The 25823-nt window shown below is 37.1% G+C and overlaps 4 protein-coding genes across 5 annotated transcripts; 1 reads left to right on the forward strand and 3 right to left on the reverse strand.

The window, feature by feature from the left end:
• Positions 1–123: 123 nt before the first annotated feature.
• Positions 124–6448, reverse strand: LOC306843062 (RING finger protein 141-like). The gene is made up of 6 exons (XM_079374301.1): positions 6035–6448; positions 4679–4873; positions 3897–4005; positions 3558–3739; positions 3345–3452; positions 124–1375 (listed from the first exon to the last, which is right to left on the reverse strand). Exons 2-6 carry the CDS (start codon positions 4810–4812, stop codon positions 1225–1227), a joined length of 684 nt encoding a protein of 227 aa, XP_079230427.1. The 5' UTR covers positions 4813–4873; positions 6035–6448; the 3' UTR covers positions 124–1224.
• On the reverse strand, positions 6035–8603 carry lyve1b (lymphatic vessel endothelial hyaluronic receptor 1b). The gene is made up of 6 exons (XM_079374300.1): positions 8470–8603; positions 8197–8362; positions 7399–7538; positions 6750–7169; positions 6577–6658; positions 6035–6503 (listed from the first exon to the last, which is right to left on the reverse strand). The coding sequence occupies exons 1-6, from the start codon at positions 8549–8551 to the stop codon at positions 6326–6328; spliced, it is 1068 nt and encodes a 355-aa protein (XP_079230426.1). The 5' UTR covers positions 8552–8603; the 3' UTR covers positions 6035–6325.
• A 3179-nt stretch (positions 8604–11782) lies between these two features.
• Positions 11783–15971, forward strand: LOC306843021 (uncharacterized protein; the record flags this gene model as incomplete). The annotated part of the gene is made up of 8 exons (XM_079374262.1): positions 11783–12055; positions 12595–12735; positions 13384–13584; positions 13679–13866; positions 14031–14244; positions 15006–15104; positions 15205–15272; positions 15349–15971. The coding sequence occupies 8 exons, from the start codon at positions 11783–11785 to the stop codon at positions 15500–15502; spliced, it is 1338 nt and encodes a 445-aa protein (XP_079230388.1). The 3' UTR covers positions 15503–15971.
• LOC306843110 (eukaryotic translation initiation factor 4 gamma 2-like) lies at positions 15760–24492 on the reverse strand. 2 transcript variants are annotated; one of them, XM_079374384.1, is made up of 21 exons: positions 24304–24492; positions 23525–23633; positions 22801–22866; positions 22599–22724; positions 22264–22366; positions 21260–21391; positions 21022–21088; positions 20772–20923; positions 20553–20663; positions 19990–20172; positions 19738–19876; positions 19494–19657; positions 19295–19405; positions 18858–18986; positions 18626–18730; positions 18302–18517; positions 17947–18205; positions 17627–17831; positions 17325–17533; positions 17084–17205; positions 15760–16995 (listed from the first exon to the last, which is right to left on the reverse strand). In XM_079374384.1, exons 8-21 carry the CDS (start codon positions 20853–20855, stop codon positions 16930–16932), a joined length of 2103 nt encoding a protein of 700 aa, XP_079230510.1. In that variant the 5' UTR covers positions 20856–20923; positions 21022–21088; positions 21260–21391; positions 22264–22366; positions 22599–22724; positions 22801–22866; positions 23525–23633; positions 24304–24492; the 3' UTR covers positions 15760–16929. The 2 variants fall into 2 exon arrangements, with proteins under 2 accessions (XP_079230510.1, XP_079230511.1); XM_079374385.1 differs by having other exon boundaries at positions 15761–16995; positions 17380–17533.
• Between the last annotated feature and the right edge of the window lie 1331 nt (positions 24493–25823).

A 25823-nucleotide genomic window follows, 5' to 3' on the forward strand; every position in this document is an offset into this window, starting at 1 on the left:
CCTTTCGTGATGTGATTTAATATGCCAGAGAAGTAGAAAAATTATTCTTTATTTGCTCAACACTGCAGCCCAGTGTAAGTCGTGGGAACTGATGCAGCCTTCAAACAAGAACTAGCTAGAACAAAATATTCAATTTACTTTATTATTCGATATTTACACAAGAAAAGGGAATACCAAACATCCCAGTTCAGTCCATATTTAAAAGTACTCCCCTTTGAAAGAACACTCTCGCAAAAGAAAACAGCAACTATTGTCCTTTTCTCCAATAAAATGACTACCATTCAGTCCCATCTCTATAAATCTGAGAATATTGCAGAAATGAACATTTTTAAAACTAGATTAGCAGATCTAGATAAACTAGACTAAATCTTAATAAACTGCCACACAAATTTAGACTTACATATAAAGTTTGATCTATACATATCTTTTATAATACAAGTGAATTCCCTAAGCCCACAGATTCACAGTCTCTCTCATACACACAAAAGTGCAGAATGAAAAGTCTAGGATTTCAAACCAGAAAAAATATGAAAAGGTGACTAACCTCCACCGAAAGCATCAGTGATGCCCTTTAAAATAAAGCTTTCATTTGCAACTAAAGAAAACAAGCAAATTAGCACACTCAAATGTTAATCCTTCCTAATAATGTTCCATAATGAATGTTATATGAGAGTCATGCCCTATAATTAACATTTGATCCAACTTACGCATAGATAAGGAGTTCATGTCAAACAAATCACTATAGTTATTCCATTAAACCTAAGATTATAAATTCAAATCAACTGTACAGTTAATGTTACTGAATCATGTGTGACTGAATTACAGCATCAATACTATTAAACTGTTGCACATGCTGATACTGTGACGCTTATTCAGGTATTACAAGGCCTTTACGGAACAAACGCAATTAAGTGCAATTACTTCACAAACTAGATAAAATGGCATGTGCAACAAGGAAATGAAGTTTTACAGCTACATCTTGTCTAGCATTTACCTACATACAGTTCAGTCACATGTCTATGGATTGGTCAGGTCAGGTGTTATAATATGATGCATTAACCTAAAAATAGTTTATTAAAAAGTCAAAAACTCAGCAGTTATTGCCTCCAGTGAGTGACACTATATAGTGCAACAAATACCCAAAGTCACCCTATGAAATAACTGTTTAAAGAAGGTCATCTGTTATGGGAATCATTGAATATAGCAATGGCACAGTGCTTCATTTTAAGGTCTGTGTGGGTGCCCGGCTTCATCCGCTAGATTGAGAATGTACCCAGCTATATCTTCCTCCGTAGGAGCATCTGACATGACCCATGATTCATTAGTGGCAGTCACCTGAATCCGGCAGACGGGGCAGTTTCGGCTCTGACCGCTCCTATATGAGGCACAGACACACAATGGAGCTGGGTTTGTCATGGCTGATTAAAATGATTTATGCATTTTGTCATTTTTTTAAAGGTCATAAAGTCATGGTACTAATTAATATGAGAATTACAATGAAAATTTCATGGTACTAATTAATTTTTATGCAATAATTATGATCAATATTTTCTACGATTTTATTTTCTAAAAACATTTTTTCTAAGATTTTGATATTACTTTTCAATTCTGGCAGTATTTCATGTTAAAATAGAGACCATGCCTTTAAAATCCAAATTTTGAAGTCGAGATTAGTGCCATCTGGTCGGAGTAAAAAAAGAAAAACATCTGCAATTCCATGGTTTAGTCACTAGATTCCTATAGAGCTCTATATAAAAGGCTAATAAACTCGGTAACACTTCATAACTGCACACTATGAATCATTAGTTAAGCATTAGTAAATAGTTAATTCATCCTTTATAAAGCATTGTCCCAACATTAATAGTCATTAGTAAGCAGTTTATAAACACAGCTATAAATGCTTTGTTCTTGAGGCATTTATAGCTGTATTTATAAATTGCTTACTAATAACTATTAATGTTGGGAAAATTTATAAAGGATTAACTATTTACTACTGCTTATCTAATGATTCATAGTGTGCAGTTATTATAAAGTGTTACCATAAATTCTCTAGTGGTTTATAGGCATAAAGACTTATTTTAAGTTAAGTTGTGGATCTGGATAACATTTAGACATAAAAGTTTAGATTTTTGTTTTGTTTGAAATGTTAGTTTTTGCATTACTTTTACCAAACCTGAACACAGAGAAAGGCATTTTGTTACACATAACATCAAAATTGTAACAAAAATTAACAGGAATGTTTTATCAGAGATTAATCAATCTAACTTCAACCTCTTATTTGAGTCTTCTGGCTCAATTTTGTTTTAGCCACACCAGTGTGTGTGTGTGTCTGTATTGTGTGTACTCTTGATGTATTAGTGTGTAACCCCTTCCTTGGTCTCTGTGTTTTGACTGCATTTTTGGCCTAATTATTGCAAACATGCTTTGTGTTAGTCACACTAATTCATATGTGTGTCTGTGGGGGTAGGGGTTGGCTGGAGTGTATCTATTTTGCACTCTTGATGTTTTAGAGCATCACCCCTTCATTGCTGTGCTCTCTTTTTCTGCATTGTGAATGATTTGTAGATTGTACACACAAAAAAATGATCTGTATTTTTCCATATTTCCCATTAATTTCCAATGGCGGTCCTACAACACAAGGTGTAAAAATTTTTACGGCCATTTAGCTTTTTCGAATCAAGTCCATGATTTTTTTTGTGGTCACATAGCAAGTGCCATTAAAATCAGAAAGTTTTCTACCATTCTGATGCAACAGCGATTTTTAAAAATTCAAAAAAATTATTAAGAGATATTTTATGGCTTTGTTCTGTAGGGACACATAGTATTAATTTAATTTGTGTTGGTCTTAAAAATCTTAAATGTAGTTTGAAAAATAGATACCTTGGATTCAGTTCACAAATTTGAAAACTGACCTGGTCACAGTTCTGAACAAAAAATTATTCAGATTTTCTGCTTTTGCGTTCCATGGAAGAAAGTAAGTCATACAGGTTTGGAACAATGGTAAGTAAATGATGACAGATTTAATTACTTAATTAAACTGATCCACCCAAAATTTAAAAATTATCTCATTATTTACTCATCCTCATGTTATTTGAAACCTGTATGAGTCTTCTACTGAAAACAAAAGAAGATATTTTAAAGAATGCTGGTGAACAATTTCTGTTCCCATTGACTTCCATTGTATTTTTTTGCCTATTCAAATGAAAGTCAATAGGAACCAACATCCTTCTAAATGTGTTTCACAGAATAAAGTAAGTCACACAGGTTTGGTACAACATGAGGGTGAGTGAATGATGATCATGTAATCCATTAATAAATCATGAAAATGAATCACAGATTCCTACCACTTGTCAATACACTTCTGACAGAAGATGTGTGCACAGGGCAGAATAAGGTCTGCTTTCCCATCCATACAGATACAGCATTCCTCCTCATCAGTCAACTGTTTCACCCTGTTACAAAGAAAATTTTGCTTGGTGAGATAATGAGTCATCTATTATGCATCATTACATCAGGTGCAGATTTGGTAAACAGAACAAATGCAGACTTCAAAGTACCTGCCCATCCACATGCTGGCCTGGCAGGTGTCTTCTGATGACAGCGGTCCAGAGGATCCCTCTGCTGCAGCCTCTGAAGAAAATACTTCAGCTGCCTGACTGGTGATGTCTTTGTAGAGCTGGATAAACTGGTACAGATTCATAATACGGGAGGCCTCCACCATTCCATCCTCCTTGTTAATCTACAAGCACACAGAGTGAGCAGTAACAATTGCCATCCCACCCTAGACAAACATCAATCACACAGATCAAATTTGCAGTACAGAGCAAATGACTATATTATTTAGATTGAAAATCATTTTAATATATTCCACCTATAAATTCAGAGGTTAATTTCACCTTGGTGCATACTATTCTCACAACAACCTTCCATAAAGCTGTTGCATCAGATCCCGTCTGTACTTCAAACAAAAGATGTTTCTTTTGGCCAGAGGCTAGTTTAGCAGTTCTGTGAATAAAACATTAAATCATATTACCTATCACATCACGTCAGACTGGATAATGTGTATGTTTTCATATTAAACTCCAAACGTAAAAATAAGCAGGAAATATAGTGAGCTCATTCTTATTTTTGCACCTTCATAAATACAGTAATACATTATACACTCTGTGGGTAAGCATTATATAAAAGATGGACAAGAAGGTAATTGCATTATACATTTATTTTTATATATATTATTTAATAATATTTATATCATGAGAACTCTCTGAAAATTTTAGCATGATAATGGATCTGCTACGCTGCTGTAGCATATAAAATAACAGACCTATACAGGTGGAGCTGGGGAAGGTGAGGGTTTCAGAGGAACTCTGAAAGCATGCTGCGAACTGCTCTAGAGAATGCTAACTAGCCATTTAAATTTAAAGCAATAAGCTCATTGGCTGCGTATGCAATATGAACGAATCATCCTGTGCCAATTGCCAAGTAGTTTAACACTGTGAATGTCATCAGTTTGCATTAACGGCCCATCAGTCTACGCCATCTAGAGTTTCATGACAGAACTTGGCATTACTTTTAATAACATCAATAATATTATGGTTTTTAATGGGACGTCACATTCTTATCAAACTGCAGCACGTTATTGTGTCACTAAAATGATTAATCCTAACACCTCACTTACACATCGTTGAGCTCTGCCACACGACCCAAGAACTCATCATAGGTGAGGTAGCCACTGTCACGCACTAGCCCCGCATGTTTGATCAGTTTCTCAGGGAGTCTGGTCATCGCCTGGCCAGAAAGCTGCTGGCCCATCTTGGCTCCAGATGGAGGGCTGCTCCAAAACAACTCTAGACCTCATTCACTGCTGGAGGCTCTAGATAAGAGAGAATGTTGACATGACACATCATGCAGTGTGACGTGCTATACTTCATAAAAACTATTTTAAACAGCATTTTCTTAAACATGGAATTTTATGATCTCACGTTAATTGATAGCATACAATGAATATTTGTATTTCAAATTAATTTGTCACACCAAATGTATATTTCAGTGAAGTTTAAAATGCTAAAATGTGCTCAAAAGTGTTAAAATAAATGGTGGCTAGTCACAGAGCCCAAATATTTCTTTATAGGGTCATAGAAGGTAGGGTACAAAACTCTGAGACCACATTGAAAACTTATGAATCAAAACTGTAAACAGAGTTTTGGGATTTTGGTTAAAAAATGGTAATATGTAGATATTTTTGTGACATTGATCATGCGAACTTGCTTGCTTAAAATATAGGCTACTTAATCTATAAGATGCTTTGATTTGAATCATTCTCAAATCAACATGATCACATTTCGATGAAACACTTTTTTGACTTCTTAATTTAACCTTTCACTCAAATTTAGCTGAAAACATAATTTGTAATAGTAGAGAAATGGAAAATGAATCATGGTCCCCACTGTCCATATATTTTACCCTAAAATATGGATAAAAACGAAATGTATGCTCATGTTATTAGTCAGCTAAGTGAACCTACAGAGAAACAATGTGAACGTGATGTGCTAAAAAAAGCATGGCCACAAATTAATCTGCTGATATTAAATGACTCAACTCGCTACTTACATATTAATATTAATTACTCATGTTACATCAGTCATTTTTTATAGATATCGCTGAAGGACTCACGTTGTTAGAGACATTAATCACGAAACATTGATTCATAAGAAATGTGCACCAATTTTCGAAATGAACAGGTGTTTATTCATCTTACCTACCCTATTGTTTACCAAAAATAACAAACTGTCTTTCAAAAGACGTAACAACCAAGTAGACGAGTGAAACATATACATTTGTTTCAGAATGTGAAAGGCGGTTTAAATATAGAAGATGCTGATTTAAAACATTTACTGTAACTTTAGCCTACCAGTGTTAGCTTGGCTAACCAAAACAATACATAAGTTAGAGGGGTAACGGAAGCACACACAACACTCAGTATTAGCTACAGACGTACGTGAGACCAGTGAGATAAAAATAAGTGACTACAAACCTGCTGACATTTGTTTTATCCAGGCAAATATTCGAGATGACAAGTAGAATAATAACAAGAAAACCTTGACGCGGGTTGATGATGTCACGAACACGCTCAATGGTAAAACACAGACAAGTACAACTAAAGAATTTAAAGAGTACAAATTATTATCATTTAGCCTGTTTGAAAATTAAATGAGCAGCAAACTAAGAACAAATTTGACTAACATTTCAACACTCTTTCCATTTTAAAAAAAAAAAGTATTTTTTTTTTTTTTTTTACAGTGTTTTTACAAAAATGCAGTGTTTTTTAGTCTGAGCCCGGGTCTTGTTCCATTTGAAGGAGGACGTTGCATTTCCTATTATTGTTGTCTTGGCTGGTCTGTTCTGGCATACAATGCCTCTCACTTATTCGTTTCCACATCTCAGTTTCAGTAATCTCGTTTGGCCTCATTCTGATCCAGGATGGAACCCGTTGTCTTCTTTTACTAAAGCAAAGCACATCAGTTAAGAGTATGCATGTAACAACTGTTTTCTCATGACAGTGGATTAAACACTTACATTTTGAGATACCAAGCTGCACCTGCCACTGCCAGCAAGAACAGTAGCACGATGGAAATGCCAACAAATATTTTGGGAGCTGCTAAAATATAAAGAAGACAAATGAGTGTGATAAAAGGAATGTGCAAAGTTGTTCAATTATTAAGTAGGTGATCTAAATTTCAAAACCCAACCTCCAATGGATGGTCTGTTAGGTGTTGTCTGGGATAATGCAGGCTGGCCTGTAGGAGTTGAACTATGCTGAAGAAGAAAATGAGTGGATGAATGAGAGGAAGACGAGGGGGGTGAGGTTGAGAATTCGAGTGAAGTTGTGGAAGATGAAAGAGACAGAGGGCTTGTTGTTGCCTGGGAACTGTCACTGATGTTAGAAATACTAGGTGTTATAAATGTTGTGGAGGAAATGTTGAAAGCAGAGGAAATGGATGGGGTGGATGTATAGGGAGGAAGGGATCTTGATGTGTAGGCAGGAGTAGAGGTCGACTCAATGGATGATGGATGGGTTGTTTTAGTAGAATAATGGTTGCTTGATGGTGTTCTTCCTCCTGTTGTAGGTTGAGGCCTGCTTGATGTTGTTTCAAATGATCCACCAGGACCTGAGGTGTAGTGTGAGAGACAATTTACTGACAATCCGTGAAGATTTATTTACTGATTTACATGTTTGCAAAAAAAAAAAAAAAAAAAAAAAAAAATCCAAAGTCCAGACATCAGCATATTGTAGATTAAAAAAAAAAAAATCACGTTTTAAACATCATTATTCCCAATTTCAAGCTACTGATTATTATGATGAAAGTATTTTCAGAAATATATTATACATATAATTACCTGCTGGCTTAAAACAATAAACATCAAACGTTTTGCTGATGTCAGTTCTCCACAAAGTAACGCCTAACCTGTTTTTACCACATTTTTCGCTTTTCTCGATTCGAGGAATAACAGCGATTTGCTCCTCAACCCAACCAAACCTGTGTGAAAACAAGATATCTTCTAAGAGTGCAATCTCTTTGAAGAAACAGAACCTGCAGAGTTCAAATATAACTTCTAACAAACACACACACACATTTTTGTTTTTGTGAAAAGTGGGGACATCCCATAGGCGTAATGGTTTTTATACTGTACAAACTGTATATGCTATTGCCCTACACCTAAACTTAGCCCTCACAGGAGACTGTGCATTTCTACTTTCCCCCCAAAAAACTCACTCTGTATGATTTATAAGCGTTTTGAAAAGTGGGGACATGGGTCAGTGTCATGACAAGTCACCTTCACCTTGTAATACCTGTGTCATACCTGTGTCATTACACAAATTTATGTCCTCATTTGTCACAAAAACGCGCACACCTATTCTGATAGTGTCAATACATCCACAAAATTCATTATACATTTGGGTATCTAGTGTATTTGTATAGGTAATGAAGAATGCCCATATTATATTTAATTTAAATGAGTCTGGTACTGTACTTTGAAATGATGTAGCCTATATAAGGCATCCAGGTTTTTAAATGTTATTTAAAAACAAGAATCATATTTTCTAAAAGAGCAGAGCAATACCATACATCTACAATCGTATTTTAAATTTGACTATAATGTCTGTTTAATTGTCACTCCACACAAGTGATTTACCTGCATGTCTGAAAGCCATTTTTGTTTGCGGTTTCCACTTCAGCCTTTTTAGCAATTCTCATTTTAATAGCCTCACATGCTTCTTTGGCTGTGGTAGCATTAAAACTGTACACATTGTTCTTGGTTTGGACTAACAATACTCCAGAAATTCCATCATTTGTAGGGACTAAAAGCAACCAACAAAAGATGGTTTTAATAAAGTGCAAAAGTATTGATTCAAAACTATTAAAAAATTGCATTTAAATCCACAGAACAAGAAATAGATAAACCTACCTTGGATTAGACTCACATCTACACAGAGAGTGCTTGTAAATAAGAAGAGCGGTAGACATAATTGTAACCAGACTCTAGCCATGACTGCAGAACATGCCACCAAAACTGTTCAGAAGTTTGAATACAATCATTCTGATGATGCTGCAGAAAGAGACCCATGCAAATAGAAAGCAGGATGTTGAGGATGATCTGTAAGATGACCTTCCCAATGAGGGCATTTAAAGCTAGGGTAGAGGACAATTAAAAAACTGTCACTTCCTGTGGTCTTGAGGTCAAATATCTTTGAACTCATATATCATGCACATATAGACATTCTGGACAAGTTGGAAAAATATATGACTTCCATTCCATATCTGAGTCACATCTGACTCAGTTAAGTACATACATCTCTCTCTCTCTCACTCAAATTTATTAAATTGTTGTTATACTAGACATTTAATTCAAGTTAAATTCATTGTCAATGTTGACTTAAAACATTGTTGATGTCCTTTGATGATTTGTTATCCAACTGAGAAAAATATTTCCTCTCTTGGACGAGTGAAAATTTTATAAGCCTAATGTGTAGAATCTGTGATGTTAGCAGACGACTGCTGAATTAGACCTGCTTCCTTCTGCAGGTCATTCTTTCCAGGGTTGTCTGTGATTCTGAAGGCTAAATAAACAGAAAGGCTCATTACCATGTCACTTTCAAAGCAACCAGCCAAGTTGCATGCTATTGCGAGACGCTCTAGGACCGAGAACAGTGAATTACAGGCTACCTTAGTGCATAGTGATGACTTGTCAGGCATGCAGGCAAACATAGAAAGCATCTCCTCTGAATGAACCCATAGGGGAGTTGTAGAAAATTACAGGAAGTTATTCAAAGCATCCTGTACCATTTTCAAATAATTCAAATAATGATCTAATTCCTAAACACAATTTTTAATAAATTTAATAAATCTTTCCCTGACTTTTGAGCACAGGAAATAAACCATGACAAATGTTTTTGACTGGGATTTTCAATATTATTCTTTTGACATTTGAAGAATTTTGTGCACTCATAGTTGAATCACAAAACGTTGAAAAATTTTTGAATTTTCAGTCACATACAGTTGTTATTATGCACTTAATAGATATAGCAAAATCAAAAACAGCTATCTGGGCCAGTGGAAATTGTTCTATTTGTGCTGCTTCACTCTGCTTGAATAATACATTTACAATGAAGGGATTTGAGTTTCCTTCCTCTGTAAAGTAAAGGGAATCAATCTTGTATACTATACTTGTAAAGGATCTGGTGATATTGAGGTAGACTATTACTATAGCAGGGATATAATGCAGAACCATTCTGAATAATAATTTAATTATGCTATTTACCTGTTTTAATGTGTTATTCACATGTGAAATTGTGACTGAGTGATCACAAAATAAAAAACTATATGGATAGGAATCTATTATTTTTATTATCTTAAACTTACTCAAAAAATCCATTAGGAACTGTTCACACAGGACACATTTTGTGTTTAAAAACGTGGGATGCAGGCCAGTCCGTTTTTCAAAATAGTTAGGCGGTACAGTCAAACGCATGTTTACATAGAGAACCAGCACAGAGGAAAGCAAAATCACATTCTGTGTGAATAGCCCCTTAAGGGTTCAGTGCATGTTTACATAGAAAAACAAAGGAAAAGCAGCACAGTTGAAGGCAAACGCATGTTCTGTTTGAACAGCCCCTTGCAATGTGCAAAGCAACCCACTATGCAACAGATGAAAACGATATTACAGCTAGTGCTATTCTCTCTATACTCTGTAAGTTACTTAGGGGCCCTGAACCACCAGGGGACCCCTTGCTCTCAAAAATGATTTAATGATAGGGTGGGGTGATTAATAGAATTTCGTTTCGTTTTTGATTTTGGCTTCCAACGATTATGAAAATGTAATGTTGCATTCTGTTCTTTTAAAGTGCTGCACTGTGACCCTTCCTACATAACATCTCCTACTGGAAAGAGATGCTGTTCCCCAGAATGTTTTCTGTGCCCATGATCCATTGTAACTGTCGTAGGCCAGTATAAGAGCTGTGCATGTAAACCTCACTCCCCTGATCTCAAGAGGCACTCTAGTGATTAATGCTATAGGGGCAGTGGTCCTTAGCCTCCTTGTTAGAGCGCTTACATCCCCCGCTGGAGACTGCGGTTCGAAGCCCGCTCGGAGCGGGGCGAGTAGGAACGCTGACACCAAGATGGAGTGAAACATATGGACTATTTTGGGCTTCTGGTTTGCACACAAAAAAAAATAAAAAATAAAAAAAATATTCATTTAGCTGACGCTTTTATCCAAAGCGACTTACAATTGCTATATATGTCAGAGGTCGCACGCCTCTGGAGCAACTAGAGCAACTAAAGTGTCTTGCTCAGGGACACATTGGTGTCTCACAGTGGATTCGAACCCGGGTCTCTCACACCAAAGGCATGTGTCTTATCCACTGCGCCATCACCACCCACAAAAATCAAGTTAGTCAGTTACCATGTCTAAAGTGAACATAAACAGTTGGGAAAGTAATCGAGTGCTTAGTATATTAGAACTGTGCATTCGGTCTTAAAGTGACAGCAGCCTAATACACCTGCTGCTGTCTCTGTCATTAATCAAGCAGCAAAAGAAAATGAGAGAATCATTCACTGCTCTTCACTGAATAACTTTAATAAGAATCAACATGACAGGGGCCCCTTGACAAAGTTTTGATTAGGGCCCCAAGAAGTCTAACACCAGCACTGGATGGCAGTAATAATAATATCAAAATAGATAATTTTTACGACAATCCATACCTGGGATGTAACACGTGCTCAACATTTTTGCCTGATGGATGATAAAATGGGGAATTTCCAAGAGACTATAGACTGAGTCATATGTAATGATCAGAATATCACAGACACACACTGAGGAACCACCCTTAACACCATAGCATCTTGCTAGCAGGTATACACCAGTCACATTTTCTGAAGAAAATGTAAAAATCTAGTCAGTCTTCAGTTCTGGCATAATTACCAATATGGTGTTAACCCTAACCAGCTCATTTCAGGATGTTGAGAAGCACTATGGTGCAATTAGTCAAGGATGAGATAAGCTGTGTTTGATCCCTCGTGGTAGCATACAGTTTCTGCTCCCTGTGAGTTGGTATAACATTTCCTCATAAATTATTGAACTAGGCTGCATGTTGGTGAGTCTCCTTAGTTCCCAGTACATTCACGTCTACAGGGACTTTGGGTCGGCAGGAGGAAAACACATTCACAACAACGGCTCAAAATTAAACGTTTTCATCAGGTTTCAGCGTCCGGTGAGAGCGATGAACCTAAGGGCCAGCTCTCATGGAGAGCTCCAGGCTCTGACTTCACTGAAGACCCCTGCTTCAGACAGCGGTACTTTTAAGTCTCTTTCTCACAGCAGCAACAACATGAGCGGCCGATTCGAAAGCATTGAGGAGATTAAAGGAGTTTCTAAACCCACGCACCCTCCTCGAAGACCTGTACGTGCAGTCCGACCCGTGAGGGCTCTGAGTGCCAGCGGCTCCTTCCTGCAGATCAACCACCTGCAGGGAGAACTAGTGAGGAAGAGGAAGGTAGGTGCTGACATGATGGAGAACATTAGGGCAACATCCTGTGGGCACATATACAGAACATAGGGTGTATTTTACTAGATCACACACATTAATAATTAATAGAATTCTGTATTTGTAATTCTGACTTGGGCCTCATGTGATTGACAGGCTATATGAAAAATAATTTGTAAACAAGTCATTTTCAGTGCAAAACAGAAAATAAAACTAATACTTTTCCATTTATATGTTGTCTTTTAGATTTTTTTTTTCTTTTTAGATTAAACAGAGTTCTGTCATCATTTCAGGGTAATTATAGTTACTTAAAACTGAAAAAGTAAAACCACAACCCTGAAACTAAAAGTGCAACCATTAAAAAAAGTTTACTTAAAATAAATGTCAACTGATTTTTTTCAGTTGTTCAGTTTATGTAGCTATCTATCTATCTAGATAGATTTAAAAATATTATAAACAAAGTATAAAGCCGAAACATTCGAAATATATTTTTATAGTCTTACTGGGTGCACACAGTCTCTCATTTCCACTGTATCTGTGTTGCTTAGGAATGTGAAGACCTAAAAAAGGAGAACAAGTATCTGTCTAATGAAATTCACATGGAAAGGATCATGATGAGGACTGAGAGTGAGCTCACCATGAGAAACATACGCAATCTCAACCAGGAACTCCAGGTCCAAGTAAAAGAGGTGTGCGCATTACACATCTGGAATCATAGTCAATGTAGAAGAGCAGAACTGCTGCTGCTAGTCGACAGTGAAATACTAGTCAACTAGTCAAAATTTCCGCTTGGAAAACGAGCACAGCTTCAGAACTTCCACAGCTTATTTAACGGTTTAAAGGGGGAAAATGTATGAAAGAGAACTGAGTTTCTTCAGAAAGATTTCGTTGACATTTTTAATGTCATCTTGGTATAATGCTTAATAAAATAGTGTTCACCAGCTCAGCATTATTTTGTTTACAGTGGTACCCCTTTAAACCGCTGTGTTTCTGCTTGTCCAAAAGCGCCACCTAATGTCTGAGAGTGAATTAGCATTTTCATTCAGCACGTATGCTGCTTTTGTTGCCGTCAGTGTTGTAAATTTAACGGTTTGATGGAAAATAAAACAACTCCAATAATAATGTATCTGGAATAATTTAAGGATTGTTCATAAATAAAGTATTTAAAAGTGGACTGCATATTACACACCATGTTTTTGACTATCTTCTGAGGTTTTCTTACTTTTAGATGAGTCGACTAGTTGGTTATGTCCATTTAAACGACTTTGAAATTAGTCGTAGCAGAGCACACCCTAATTAAAACCATGATTGACTCTTCTATCCGTGGCAATAATTAGCTGAAACAGAAGCTGCATCTCAGCCAGCAGAGGGCGACACTGTGCTCCAGGGCAGCTGAGGATGCTGATAGAGGACGAGCAGAGGCAGACAAGAGCAGGGTACTGGCGGAGGCTCGGTCAATAGACAGTAGGCAAGAAAAAGATTTTGCAGTAGCTGCCAAAACACGGCTCGGTGAAGAACTACATCTGCTGAAAAAAGAGGTACAGATACAACATTACACACATAAATGCAAAATAATGCAAAGTAATTCTATATATGGCTCCACTGAATTAATTTGCATACTGTCATCCATAGCACAATGATGTCCAGCTACTTTTAGCACAAGCTGAGAAGAATTACTTTGAGACCAAGCTAAAACTAGACAGGGTGTCAGGAGAAAAGCAGGCTCTCCATGAGGAGAACAGAATACTGGAGGATGAGAGGAACACATTACGACACAAACTGAAGGAGCTGACTGAGGAGAATGTGAAGATAATGGAAAAGTAAGCTCGAAAGCCTTCAGTAATGCCATTAATCTTTGGTAATACAAGCATTGTGAATGGATCCTGGCGTGGCAGCATTCAGGCCATTATATTGCAATAAAACCTAAATAGGAATAGTCTGGTTCATGATGCTGTCTGTCACTGTCATCCTCTCTTCTCTGTAGGGAGGTGAACTCCAGACGCAGAGCTCTGGTTGCTGAAGAGCAGAGAGAAAGGGCCAATAAAGCCCAGCAGGAAGCTGAGCAGGAAAGACATTTAGCAGAGCGGGAGAGGGAAGATCGCACCAGGGAGTGTCTCAGCTGGAGAGAGAAACAACAGGTTCTGGCAGAAGTCATCAGAGCCCAGGAAGAACTTAAGTCTCTGAGACAGACCAAAGCAGTATGTCCATCATTCCTTTTGTGTCCATCTTGAATAAAGACAAAACATTTTGCTCGCACTTATTGAAATTTTCTCTAAACAAATCAACAAATATCCAGAACAATGTAATATAACAACAATATTATTATTTATTATTAAGTTATTTTTAGTAGGCAAGGATGCATACAATTGATCAAAAGTGACAGTAAAGACATTTACAAAATATTTCTACATCGAAAAAATATTTTTAACTTGATCAAAGAATTCCGAAAAAAGGTATTAGTTTCCACTCAAACGTTAAGCAGCACAACTGTTTTCATCACTGATAATAAATGTTTCTTGAGCTCCTAATCAGCATATCAGAATGCTTTCTGATGGATCTTGTGACACTGAAAACTAGAGTAATGACTGCTTCAATAGACTAAAAATACAAATAGACTAAAATACAAAGCCTGTATTTTACATTGGAATAATATTTCACAATATTAAGTGTTTTTACTGTATTTTTAATGTGTAAGAGTTTTTTTTTCTTCTTAAAAACATCTTACTGATCCAAAATTCTGAGCAAAATTCTTAAGCATGTATGGAAATAAAAACTTTTTTTTAAATTACATATTCATGGGCATGACATTAGATAATAATAACAACAATGATAATGAGAGAATAGAAACCCTAAAGAATTAACACAAAAAAATGTATTTTCAAAATGACCTTGCGAAATGATTTTTTTTCTTTCTTTCTGAATTGATGGCACAACAACACATGCTTGCATCTCACTTCAGTGTCAAGCTAATATTAAGAGCTACTTCCTGTGTATGACTGAAAGCGACCAGAGGGTTAAGATCCTGAAAAATCAAGATGGCACACCAAGGAACTTCACGGTAAAATTTCTTGTCTGTGATTCCAATACATTAACAAAATAAGTGTAAACACATCAATTTTGTTACTATATAACAGCATTTAATAATATGCACACAACAGGAAGGAGACCCTGTGTATATCTCCACGCCTGACCTCAACAGCGAGGAATCAGAGAGGAGTTCAGGGAGGTACGTGTTTTTTATCAAAAGCTAATCTTTGATTAGTAAATGTATCGACTGTTAATTTGTCTTGTGTGCTAAGCAGGACGATGTTTAGGGTGGCTGCACCTCGAGTTGGACGGGACACCGGCCCAGCCCACTTCAGCGAGCGGTCACCAATGGCAGACACCCATGAATCTGGATTTTCGAGGAGAAACAGGAAAGTGGAATATTTCTGGATCCCCACTGATGAGGAATAAATGTAAATGTCTAGTTTTAGATATATTGGATTAAAAAAAATATTAGTTGTAAACATGTTGCAAAATCTACTAGATTTAATTTTGTAAATGTTTTCACCTACAAAATATACTTTAACAAACAGTACTGTGTCCTTGTGGTAAAAAAATAAAAAGGTTATCTGGTAAAATAGTTCTATCTTCACTAGAAGAGATTTAGCACAATGAAAGGTAAAATTCTCAGAGCATTTCTTACAAAAAAAATCTCAACTAAAACACTTTAGCTGATTAAGTTGGTCCTTTATTGTGAATTCAGCAATGGTGATGAATACAGCCTTACAATTACATGATCATAAGCCATTTCCTTTTGGACAACTGGATTGCAGTTAACATGTTGGCAAATGCATGTGTACAAGATTAACTTTGTCAAACAGTTAAAACACCGGTCAATAAAAGGTTGTCCGAGAACCCCTTATTGACAAGGGCAAAAGCCTTTCACCTCTTGTTTTTTTCTGGATTTTCCCATTACATTTAATGACCCATTAAAAGGCAGGTTAAAATAATTAATCACTTCGATGTTTAAAATTGAAATAATTTGCAGCAGATCTGTGGGACCTGAAGGGCAACATTACTACTGCCATTAAACCACACATTTCAGATTGCTTGTTAGAACACACTGTAGACAACATTAATGAAGTAAGGCTGGGGCAGCAGAGGCATTATGTTGACACTAGTAGCTTGATTTCGGCATCTTCAATGGAAAGCACTGAAGCTACTGCAAGCTGAGATATTAGGTAGTGTGTTGTGCAAAATCAAACTACGCAGATGTTCCGGATAATTCAAGACTAAAACTTTAGACATCAGAAGCCTGCACTAAATAACGCTTATTCAGTTGGAGGTAGAAATGGAAACTGCTAATATGTTACAGTGATTACAGTTTTACGGATGTTTAAATCATGCACGAGGGGTGAAGGATATTGCAACCGACCCATAATAACACTAATAAAAGAGTCTACAGCGTCACCTATAAAAGGCCATTCAACCAGGATCTCATGATTCATTTTAATCAATCCCCAAGACAGACCGTAAACAAATCATTGGTTCTATATAACATTAGTTTCACTTCCGCTGAGACGCTGAAAGGTTTTCTGTCTTGTGAAACAAAAACAAACATGTAAGGAAGATTTGGCTACCACTTTTTCTACTGAAAAAGCATAGTGGTTCTGAAACTAGAGCACATAACAAGCCTGACATTGGTTATGATGCGAGAAAACACATTAGAGACATTATGATAATGGTATTACTACATCTTTCATTTAATTCATGAGCCTAGCAGCAGTGTACTGTAATTGGCTGAGTGTGAGCTATTGCAAAGAGTGCAGGAACCAAAGAGAAAACAGCAAGTCATGTAGCAGGAAATTAATGGTGTACTAGAAGACTAGTCTGGCTCCTCAGTCAGCTTCCTCCTCAGACTCCTCTTCCTCAGCCGTCTCAAGCCAAGTCAGCCACTGGTTCACCTGAAAAGAAAGATTGAAGCCCAGTAAATCTACATGTACTCAAAATGGTAAAGACCTTTCCATTTGAGAACATTTTGGTTAAACTTACCTGGAATAAAGCTTTTCCTTTTCCAGGAAATTCTTGGGAAATGTCTTCTTTCCATGCGAGGAAACCTTCTTCCTCAATGATCTCCATGTCATAAAAGTTGACAAAGTAGCGAAGCAACATGCCTAAGTTACAAAAAAAAAAACGCAGAGCCTCAATCCTCAAGTAAAAAAAAAAAGTCATGGTTCAATTGATTCAGAAAATCTCAACAGGCAAAGCAGGTTACAAACAGTAGTTTCTGTACCTTTTGGGAAAGCATTGGCATTGCAGTGCACCTGCAGGGCGTACAAGGCGCTGACCTGAAAATCAGCGTGATCATGGAGGAACTTCTGCATGACTGGCTTGAAGGAGAGTAGCAGTTGCTTCTCCTGGTCCAGCTGCTCTTTAGAAGGGGAGGCCAGTTGCTCATCACCTTCGTTCACGCCAAGCTCAGCAAAGATATACTGCAAGAAGCTGTTAAATGGAAAAACAATAATGACATCAATCATATCAATCTCGGTCTCACATCTCCATTTATGAATGTAATGCACATTCAGTGGGCTCTACCTGGTCATAAGTATGTTGATGAAGCCCTTGTCGGTGTGGAGTTTGGGAGAAATGTTGTCTTTGATCCACTTGTAGATGGTCTGAGGGGAGGGGTCTGCCTTGATCTGCTTCAGCAGTTCCTTCTCCAGTTTCAGCAAGGGGAAAAGGAAACTTAAACCTTTCCCCTCAAGAACCTCCAGCATGCGGTCCTTATTCTGGTCAATTTCTGAGAAGCAAAAATCTTTAGTTAAATACAGCACATGACCAAAATCAGTTCTATTTAATAGAAAAATATAAGTATCAAAAAAAGAAAGAAAGTTGTGTGTAGGAAGGAGACATACCAGGAAGCATCTTCTGCATGTTGACCTTGCTCTGCTGGAAGAGATCTGTGAGCCACTCACGGTCCTTGAGCTTGGAAGCTTGCTGCAGGCATAGCAAGAAAAGAGGAAAGTGGTTGCCGTTCTCCAGGGGATGAGCCAGTTCTGCCACACTGACCAACTCCGCAATGACGGCCCGTGCTGCAAACTGCGCTAGGTATGACTTCACCAGAGGAATGTCCACCTCAATCTTAGGGCACTGATCTAAGACATTCAGCAGAGCCTGGTGACAAAAAAAAAACAATTATGGAAATTAGACAATGAAAAACTAAATACAAATATTTTGACTGCTTAAGGGGAAAAGAGTAAGGTAACTTACCTGCATGAAGTTTTCCCCAGTGATGAAGCCCTCAGTACGCAGTGTATGGATAAGAGTGCTAGCCTGTTCCCGGTCTTCGTCAGTCCTCTCCAGAGAACACAAGATGATCTTACTCAACATCTCTGGCAGAAAGTGTTTGGGAGCTTTCATCTCTTTCACACCGCTGACAGCATCCTCAATGTTCTTACTGTTCAGATATTCAGTCACAATGTTCTCCTGTTGTGAAAATACAGTAAACCATTAGAAAGACTCTTAACAGCCGATGATACTATGATGAGAATGCTTTTAACACAAAAGGGTAGTACAACAAACAAAGACACGCACAGTCATTTTCAGCAGTTCCTCCTTAGCAGGTGCTGGTTTCTTAGTAGTCTTCTGAGGTTTCTCCTGGATTAGGGGTGGGTTGGTTTTCAGACCAAGTTGTGGAGGCTAAAAAAAGACCATGTGGACTTTATTGATTTTTTTCAATGCCAAGTCATTCCATGAAATTTAGATTAATTGACATGCAGTAGTAACCCCAACTAAAGAGTTCAGCAAAGCTGAGAGAAGTTTCTACCTGTCCAAGTGGTGGAGTCTGTGTCCGTGGAGGCTGAGCACTGGGAGGAATCATGGTGGGAATCTGGGGCTGCAGTTTTGGCACTTGGTTTTTATTCATGAGGAACGACTGAGCAGGTCTAAGGCTGATCTGTAAGCATGGATCATGGGAAAACATACAGAGCATTGTAAGGCTAGTTACAAAGATTGAAATGCTTGATACTATTTTGACAATTCACACCCTCATATCTCATAATCGCAGTCAGCGGACTGGCCGGCAGTTTAAGATTGAGGGACAGAAGAGAAGCATAAGGAAGAGAGAAAGAACAGGAAGAAACAAAGAACAGACAAAGTATGAAAACTGCCATCCAGTGGAGTCCCTCAGAATAACGCGTCTTTTTATAATCACAGGGTGGATGATGTTTTGGTTTTACTCAGCACTTAGTGTCTCTGGTTTACCTCGTCTGCATTGAGCTGCCCCTTCTTGAAGCGCGGAGGCATGTCTTTAGATTGAGCTTGCTGCTGGTTTGAATGGTTCTGGTTTTGGTTGTGAAAATGCTGATTCTGTCCCTAGGGATATTTAGTTGTTTAGTAATCTCATAATAATGGTTTTTAAAAAAAATATTGCTGTAAGAGCCGCAAAAACATTTATGCTTACCTGGTTAGACTTTATGAAAGGCTTCATACCAGAATCAAACTGTGACTGTGGTTGGGAAGCCATGTGTCCACTGTGGCCATTGAATATAGGATTTGTGCGATGACGTCCTAGGGTGGGGGAAAATCTGTCCTGGATCACACCTGGACCAGTCCCTATGCCACTACCTGCAAAAATAAATACAGTGAGGATGAAGACATGGCACATTTCTCAACAAACAAATTCAATTGACAGATGATAAACTCACCTGGCATCTGACCAAACATATCAGCCAATCCCCCGAGAGTTTCTCTATCCAGTTTTATCCTGTTCGGCATGAAGGGGCCTTCTAGGAAGAAGTCCATTCTAATTCCCTGGTTCATGGGTGGAATGAAAACACCCAAATGCTTCAGAGAGGGAAAGATAAAGACTTGTAATACACACTTCACATTTTTTGTAACTCACTTAGCATTACAGTTTTTGTAAAAGTAACAAAAAAGAAAAGCCTGTGCTGACTCACCTTCACTGCATCTTGACGAATCTGGTTAATCGTCTTTGGTCCGTTGTCGATGAAAGCTTTGCGAGGAACCCAATTGTTCTCTCTCAGCTCCACGGTGTCCTGCAGTAGGAAACGAATCCTTGCAGGCAAATCCTTGTTGTTCATTAAGGATTGCATACGGCCAAAGTACTGATCCATTAAAGACTGTGGGAAAGGCAACAACGGATGAGAGATCATGCTCACAAATTACACTTACATAACTTAATGCCTGCATCATCCTCTTAAAACTGCTCCGCAAGAAAAATGTTTTCATCTCAGTCTAAGATCCGTTTTGTTCATGAAAACAAGACTTAAAAGGCACTTTGGGTACTTTCCAAAAAGTCGTCATGACATTATTCCAATCAGTCATGTCCGGTTCATACTAATACAAAGCCTGCAATTTCCTGCAAATTGACCAATTTTGTACACAAGGTGAAATATTCAAGGATGAATTTTGAATTGGTGTTTAAATATTTATCAATCAATCCTCTTTTGCACTGCTGAATAACAATAGTGACCCTTAATGGTTATGGGTCAGGTGGTACCTTGGCTTTTTCATGGTCGAGTCTGGGCCCCACAGTCCTCATTATCTGACAGAGACACTCCAGATCCTCTCCCATGTCCTTGAGCTGGACCCTCTTCTTTTTCTCCAAAAGCTACAAATAGTGTAGAGAGTGTGAGTCATCAAAATCACTGAGCCATCACTAACCAAAGAACATAATGGAATGGAACTAATAGACTGATATGTTGAGTGGGATACACACTGTTTTGATGCACTTATGAAGGATAGATTCATGTATGAGGTCAAGTTTGCCGAGTTCTCCAATGAATTTGATATTGCCAAGCATCTTGATCTTGGCAATGGCACGCTGCTCCTCCTCCTCAGAGGTGAGAGGGTTGTCTTGTTTTTCGTAGACTAAACGAAGAGAGAGTTGAATGTTAAAAACCTGCAACACAGCATAATGTCTTGCAATAAAAAAAACACCTAGGATGTTGGGAGAGGGAGTGACTCACTTTCAACATTTTTGGTGCGGTTTTCAAATTCATCTTGAAGCTTGGCAATTAGAAGTCTTCTGAAAGTCTGCAGACAAACACACAGTATGGTGCACTATTAGAAAAATGAAACTACAGGAGCAATTAATTCGTAACCAATAATTTATTTGGGAATTAATACACATAGCTCTTACAGATTCAATAACCCTTAATAAATGTGGTTATGCCATACAATTTATAATGGAATTCAGGTACTCACTGTGCTCTGCTTTTGTGATGATTGGATTTCAGGTGTTGGGCCATCAAAGTTTGGTGCATCCTCTGCCAAACGCAGACATAGCTGAGCATAGAGTGAGCTGTATTTGGGCTCTTCTAGGGCTTTGTCTACGATCTACAGGATAGATGACAGAATTAGTATGTTACCATAGTAATTCTGTAATGCATGAAATTGATGTTGATATCTATAGATTTAAGTCGTTATCCTAACATGTCTGGTATGACTCTGACAAAATGGTTTGTGTGTCAAACATATGAAATGCACTATTGTTTCAATGGTCAGCATTATCATAAAAACATTCCAGAGAGCTTTTTTTTTTTAGGAGTGGCAAAGTAATTTAGCAAATGACTAATATTTGAGGAAGTTTGTAAGATATATTCTAAATAATCATAATTTAAAAAAAATGTGAAAAAATGTATTGCATGAGCAAAACCCATAACCTACACTGTCAAGTTTTCAGCCAATAATAATAAAAAAAATGTATTCAAGAAGGATGCCATAAATTACACCACAAATAAATAAATGGTGTTCTACTGAATTTTACATTCAAAGAATGCTGAAAAAAAATTATCGTAGTTTACACTCAAATATAATGCAGGACAACTGTTTTTAACACTAATAATAAAAAGCACCAAATCAGTGTATTTAGAATGAATTCTGAAGGATCATGTAACACTGACGACTGGAGTAACTGCTGCTGAAAATGCAGCTTTGCATTACAAGAATAAATTATTTAAAAAATAAAAAAATTTATTGCAAATTTCACAATATTGTTGTTTTTAATGTCTATTTTTAATCAAATAAACAATAGCATTAGACACTTTTCAAAATAATTAAAATATCTTAACCCAAAACATTAGTGTATTATTTATTTTATTTACTTTTTGGCCATTCTACATAACATGTCTATCTGGTTTGTTACATTTTAAATGGTTCAATTAAATTAATTATGAAACCTGGTGAATTTGATAAAAAAGCCATCTTACCAGCAAGATGATTCCTTTGAGGACAAGTTTAGAGTCAACGCCCACATTGAGAAGCTCAAGGCATAGCTTGTCAAACTTTTCAGGGGTCAGCTTATTAAGTATGCTACAAGAGAGAAGCAAGAGCAAAGAATAAACATCTTGATCCAGTTGAAACAAAGACCACTGTTTACCACATGTAATTTGTGCTTACATGCGCTTGAGAGCGTCAGCTGACTCAACCACAAAAACATGCTCACAAGGCTCAGGGCACAATGAACAAAAGAGCTCAAAAACAGAGGCTTCTTTAAACTCCATCTCTGCTGAAGTGAATATTCATTATCCTTAAGGACACTCACCCTCTCACTTTCCTAAATATTGCATCGTGATGTTCTTTTTCATTGGAGGAGTTGACATCTCGTCTAGTGCTTCGTGAAGGAACCCATCTCTGAACGCTAGGCCCTGGGGTTTTCCCCAGGTACTCGCTGAAGGGAAACAAAGCGATTAGCATCTCCAAGCATATTACAAAGCTAGACTGTTCTTGACTTCAACAAACCATACCTGTTACCGACAGTCTTGGGATAGTGCTGAGGCGCACCCCTACCTCCTCCTCCGCCCGAAGAAGCACTAGAATTATAAACGCAATACTAGATTAGACAACCATTCACACAACCACAAGACCATACAAAACTGAAGTTGTGGAAGCCATTTTAAAAAGCAAAGCAGCAGAAAACGGAACTGGTGGACCAGTTAATACACCTTATGACTTTTTATCTTTAATGTGGAAAGTACCCCAATATCTGAGTGACTCCATTTTAAGACACCCATCAAAAAGAGTTCCCCCATCTCAATCAATTTTCAATCTTCAATTCAAAAATCCTTTTAAAAATTCAGGCAAATGCTTTACCCCTCGGTCATGAGTTAAGTTAAATCGACTGAACTGTCCACTTGCTCAAGGTGACTGGCGTGGCATCAACGCAGATGATCGGGTCTAAAACGCAACTGAACCAGTGTGCAATAGAGAGAAATGCCAGTCAATACACAATGTTTATGGTGCTTCATCTGAAAGTAAGCCTATACACAGACAATCTTGAAGTGAAAATCTTCAACATTGGGAAATCCCATCTAAATTGGGTGCCTCAAAATGAAGCCTTTTGCTGAACAAACAATGATGTAAACAGGCAATTTGCAATTATATTTTAGGGTACAGCTAAGCTATGTTTCTTCCATTGATGGATAAAAAGTGGTAGCCAAGTCCTGGTCAATGTATGGTGTTTGAACTCACCTGAAACGAGAAGCACCCCCTTCTGCAATCACACTCTCCACTTTGGCGGCTTGACAACGAAGAATCTTCAAAAGAATAATAATCAAAGGGCGGGGTGGGGAAATCCGAACTGTATTAGAGAGAAAGAAGCAAACACAAAGAAAGAGAGAGTCAAGGAAAGAAGAAATAACACAACTGCCACGCTCAGAAATGGCTACGTATTACACAGACTGGAAGTACAAGTCTGATCAGATTTAACAATTTCCTCTTCCTCTAAAGATGAAAAGGCCTGCATCAGAGATTGAGATCAAATATGATCAAAAATAGTTTAGAGCACCAATATATTTGGTCGGAGTCAAATTATTTATCCCCTTTCATAACAAAAGAGGTCAGACCTTTAGCTTGCTAACAGAGTCACGAGGATAACAAAGAAAAACGAGCAAGCACTGGTTAACGTCTTTCAGTTTTCATTATTTTGAAAGCCTGAAAGACAACCAAATCACCTAATAACAATAACAGATATAGCTCAACATTTCAACAAATATAATAGCTTTTGTGTAATAGCCAACATATGCGTGCTGTGTTTGGTCATGTAACATTTTCCACGCTTCAGGACACAGAGAGAAGCCATAATAGCCATATTAATTGGTCTAACGACTCACACATATATCGATATTTTATATAAACAGCAATGCAAGCAGAAACCCTCTCAGGTGTTTGTTCATAACGACGCCATTTTCTGCATCACGCACTCATTACAGCAGCCATTTTATGTTACGTTAAATACAAAAAAACCCTACCTTTACTAAGGCAACCTCAGTTTTGATTTTGGTTTTGTTCTTCTAAAAGAGAAAAAATGATGGATACAAAAATAGATATGTTTTTGAGAGTATTTAGACGGTAAGCGGTCAGACACGATTGCAGCTCACTATGGTGAGAAATGTTGTGCGCGAGCCTCCTCTTGCCTGACTGCTTGACGTCACACAGGAACTTGATTTGTATTTGTCTGGACTTTTCGTTGGCAGTAATTTTCCGTTATTATGAGAAGAACCACACTGACTACGGATATTTTAGAATGGTCTCCTACAATTTTGTTTATTTATTTTTAAAAATGTGTAATTGTAATTTTAGAATCATAGATTTGATGATAAACGAAACGGTTGACATTTGACCACAAAACCAGTCATAAGTGTCCATTTTTTTTGAAATTGTGATTTATGCATCATCTGAAATCTGAATAAGCTTTCCATTTATGTATGGTTTGTTTGGACAGAAAAATATTTGGCCGAGATATTTGAAAATCTGGAATCTGAGGATGCAAAAATATCAAATCAATATATAATGATATATAAAAAATGTTTTCTCAATGAGAAAATCACCTTTAAAGTTGTCCAAATTAAGTTCTTAGCAATGCATATTACTAATCAAAAATCAAGTTTTTTTTACGACTGGAAATTTACAAAATATCTTCATGGAACATGATCTTTACTTAGGCCTAATATGTGACACTTGACCACAAACCAGTCATAAGGGTCAGTTTTTCAAAATTTAGATTTATACATAATCTGAAAGCTGAATAAATAAGCTTTCCATTGATGTATGGTTTATTATGAAAGGACAATATTTGGCCGAGATACAACTAGCCTATTTGAAAATCTAGATTCTGAGGGTGCAAAAAAATCTAAATATTGAGAAAATTGCCTTTAAAGTTGTCCAAATGATGTTCTTAGCAATGCATATTACTAATCAAAAATGAAGTTTTGATATATGTACATTAGGAAATTTACAAAATATTTTCATGGAACATGATCTTTATTTAATGTCCTAATGATTTTTGCCATAAAAGAAAAATCGATAATTTTGACCCAGTTGCTACAAATATAGCCTACCCGTTCTACTTACGACTGGTTTTGTGTTCCAGGGTCGCATTTAGTGTACACCTGGACAATGATGCTGCATCCAATGCAACCAGCCAGTAAGGATGTTAGTGTAGGCCTTTACTGATATGATTGTATTTCAGAATATAATGTATTTTGGACTCTATAAGTCTTTTCTGATTTCCTCTGATGAAAATAAATAAATCTACGCTAGTTGTTTAGGTTTCTTATGTTGTTACAAATCTTTGGAGCACAAAATGAATGAAAGATAGACAATCAATCAATCGATCAATCTACAGTATAATGCAGGCTAGTCCATTCTTCCATATGGTAGTGATTTGCAGCTTCATGAATTTTAGAGGTCCTGTTTGAATTGTTTGAACTGATATAAATAATATGATACAAATCTGATAAATCTAATGCATAGTTTTGCTTAGTTTCAT

This window comes from Barbus barbus (assembly GCF_936440315.1).
Source record: "Barbus barbus genome assembly, chromosome: 23".
Lineage (NCBI taxonomy): Eukaryota > Metazoa > Chordata > Actinopteri > Cypriniformes > Cyprinidae > Barbus > Barbus barbus.